Source organism: Buceros rhinoceros, unplaced genomic scaffold (assembly GCF_000710305.1).
Source record: "Buceros rhinoceros silvestris isolate BGI_N320 unplaced genomic scaffold, ASM71030v1 scaffold42845, whole genome shotgun sequence".
Lineage (NCBI taxonomy): Eukaryota > Metazoa > Chordata > Aves > Bucerotiformes > Bucerotidae > Buceros > Buceros rhinoceros.
In genome coordinates this window covers 15097-18311 of record NW_010411951.1, presented here as the reverse complement: position 1 = coordinate 18311, position 3215 = coordinate 15097, and the positions used below count along the sequence as shown (strand labels likewise).

General features: G+C 53.6%; 1 protein-coding gene across 1 annotated transcript in view; it reads left to right on the top strand.

Moving 5' to 3' along the window:
- LOC104493492 (deoxycytidine kinase-like) overlaps positions 1–1637 on the top strand; it is a gene marked incomplete at its 5' end in the record, with an annotated part of 2695 nt that extends 1058 nt beyond the window's left edge. The window contains 3 exons of the mRNA XM_010136178.1: positions 52–167; positions 267–366; positions 1611–1637. Coding sequence (XP_010134480.1) covers positions 52–167; positions 267–366; positions 1611–1637 — 243 coding nt within the window. The remainder of the gene's footprint in view (positions 1–51; positions 168–266; positions 367–1610) is intronic.
- Positions 1638–3215: the final 1578 nt, after the last annotated feature.

Sequence of the window (3215 nt, the reverse complement as noted above, 5' to 3'; positions counted from 1 at the left end):
AGCGTGAGGTCTGCAAACCCAGCCGGTCTCCTTGTGGCGTTTTGCTTTTAGGAATGCTTGAACAGGATTTCCCTGCGTGGAAGAGACGAGGAGCGAGGGATCCCCGTCGAATATCTGAGGGAGCTCCATGACAAGCACGAAAGCTGGCTGCAGCGCAGGACGCTGGGGTAGGGTTGTTTGGAGGCTTCTCCCGGGGTGCCTAACCCTGGGAGCGCTGCGTCTCTTTCTCAGCCACTAACCGTGTGTCTGGTCCTGTCCCCACGCAGCGTGGAGTCGGGGTGTCTCCGGGAGATCCCTGTTTTAACGCTGGATGTTAACGAAGGCTTCGAGGGCAGGAAGGACAGATGCGACCGCATGATTGAAAAGGTAAAACTCCCCACACGGAGCAAACCGATGAGCTTGGCTTATTGCCAGCCTGACAGACTGAACTTGGGATCCTTCTTCACCTCCTCGTGCAGCACCCTGAGGTCAGGCTAGGTCTAGAACCTGTGGCTCTGCCAGTTATGTCCTACACACGCCTTCCATTGTTCCTCCCCCGGTTAGCGGGGCTCACGCAAAGCGTTCCTCCCATGTTAGTGGGGACCCGCTGCCCGAACCCCAGGCGCTGGGTCTTTGAGTGCGGGTGGGATGCGGCTGGGGACAGCCCGCCTTTTGTTCGGGTGGTCGCAGTGCGTCCCAGACCTCTGCGGTGGTGCGTGCGCGTGGTTCTGCGCTTGGGAAGAAGCTGTTACCTCACGAGAAAAGCAGCTCTACTTTGAGCTGGGATTGTCCGTGGCAGGGGTCTGTGTTCCCTTCTCTCTGTGGAGGGATTTGACCTCTTCCTTTTTATCTTCCCCTGCCTGAGCCCTGCACCAGGAAGGGAAGGGTCCCGCTGGAGGAAGTGACCTGAGGTCTGTTTCCAGTTCACACTGGGAACTCAGGCAGAGCGTTTACAGATGCGCTCCGTGTGCGAGAGCCTCTGCCAAAAGAACAGCACCGCGTTCTCCAGCACGCTGACGACTCCCCGCTGTCCTCTAGTCTGGCTGGAGCGGACCCAGAGGAAATCGCTCCTGGTTCAGGCTGTTCCACAGCTCTTGGAGCTGAGAGATGGGAGTTGTGTGCCCGTCCTGCCGCACCCTCAGCCCGTCGTGTCCTCTCAGCCTGTGGCAGTGACGCGAATTTAAGGCGTTGTCTCCAGCGAGCGTGCTTGCCCGCGTAGCGCCAGCCCGCTGCCTGCCTTGGATCCAGCGCTGGGGATTGGTGGAGCTGCCGTGCTGGCGTTTGGTGCTCTCTGTAGGACCGTGGATTTCTGGCCTGGGGGTCTAGGCAACCTTCCGTGTGCCACAGCTTCGCTATGAATTTTTCAGGTTGCTGTTGGCATTTGAGCTGCTCTGCAAACGCTGGAAATGGAGTTCACCGGTAGCTGAGTACCGGATTTTTTTCCAGTACTGTGGTTTTCCGGGTATTGTTGATTATTTATTTGCCAACCTCAGATTCTGAGGAACAGGCTCATGAGATGCCCTGGGTTGTTTGTGGACGTGAAATACGATGGGTGTTTGGTAGCAGGGGCGACTGTGCGTTTCTGTTGATAAATACCTAGTTCAGCTGACAATATTCCTTTCTTTTCACAGGTCAGAGAATTCCTGAGCACGCTCTAACCCTCTTTGAAGTGCAGGCAGAGTCGAACTGCTCCCAACGTCTGTGCAATCCAAGTCTGAAGTGCAGCTTCTGCTTTCCTAGGCGGCCTCTGGAGAGGCAGGGCTCTCTCCCCGTGATCGAGTCGTGAGGATCAAACGAACTCTGTGCGTAGGGAAATGATTCGGTACCTCGGCGGGTCTGGGTAGGAGCCAGCGTGACGCACGCAGGTTCTCAGGAGAGTAGAACTCTTTCTAATCAGACCAGTCAGTTGTTCTGGAGGTTTTTATTGTATTTTTAAGCTGATTTTGTGCCCAGTAGGGGTGTGATTTTCAAGAAGGTAATGGTTTTTTAGATTTCTTGAGGGTTTTTTTCTAGTGGAATCGATTTTATAATGGATCTCTCATTGTTCCGAGGAAGAAAAGAGTAAAAACCATTTTTGGTGGTGAGGGAATTTTAATATAACCTGGAGTTTTATATTGTAAGGAGCAAAAACACATCGTCGGACCATTTAAAGACACGTCGGGTCTGGTGTTGGAGCTGCTGGGTTCTGCTTTCCACGTCTCGGGACGATTGTACGGTTGGCTTTTGAGCGCACAGTGTGATTGTGAAGCGGTTTATTGCTTGCTGCGGTGCCTGTTACCCGCTGGTTGGCGGTTGGAGCTGTGCTGGCGTTCTCTGACCGTTGCCTGGACAATAAAAGTTGTTGGGAAGACTTTTTCAAGGCGTAACAGTGTCGGCTCCCTTGTCTCTTGAAGGAAGGAACGTTGTTGTTGAGTGGATGAATTGACAATTAGGTTGTCTCGGTGTGTTTGGTGTGCAGATTCCCTCGGGTTTCTGACACACTGTGACTGGCTTCGGGTTTTTGTCGCTTGTGGGATAAAGCCACAGGGTTATGTAGGAGGTGTCTGGTGTAATATTTACGCCAGAGCGGAAGGTAGCGATGGTGTGGTAATAGCATCTTGGTTTGCCCTTCAAGGCTGCCTAGTGCGAGGCAAGATTTGAAGGTCTCAGCTCCAGAAATGAAGTGAGGCAGAATGGATGGATGAAGATGCAGTTCGGATGTCCTTGGAGCCTTTAAAACGTCCTTGGCACCAGTCTGAACGATGACAACTTGCCTGGGCTAACGGTGCAATTACTGCTGCCGATTCAGCCGTCACAATTAGGGGTTTAATTACAGGAACGGGAATGACAGTGCTCGTTGCGCGGGGTAAACAGGGCCCAGTGCGAATAAAGGCTCCTTTTTTGGCCCGGCACGGAGCACACAGGCGTTCTGTGGCGGGTCATCTGCGTCCTGTTCCAGGGAGCTTTGCAGAACCTCCCGCTGCCAAGCCTGGGTTCGAAGGAGCGAAGTCACCACCAATTATTACAATGTTTTTAATTGCTGCACAGAAAAAAAACCCGACAGCAAGCCTGAACCAGCCACCCCCGCTCCCGCCCACAGGCTTTGAGGGCTTTGGACATAGCAGGGGTGAGGTCCACGGAGCTGCAGCTCTTTGTAGCAGGACAGGAGCGGAGATGTTGGATTAAACCGCAGCTCAAACAGCACCTCCGGCTGTCAGATTTGTCCAGATCCTTGTCATTGCTTCGATCTGTTCCCA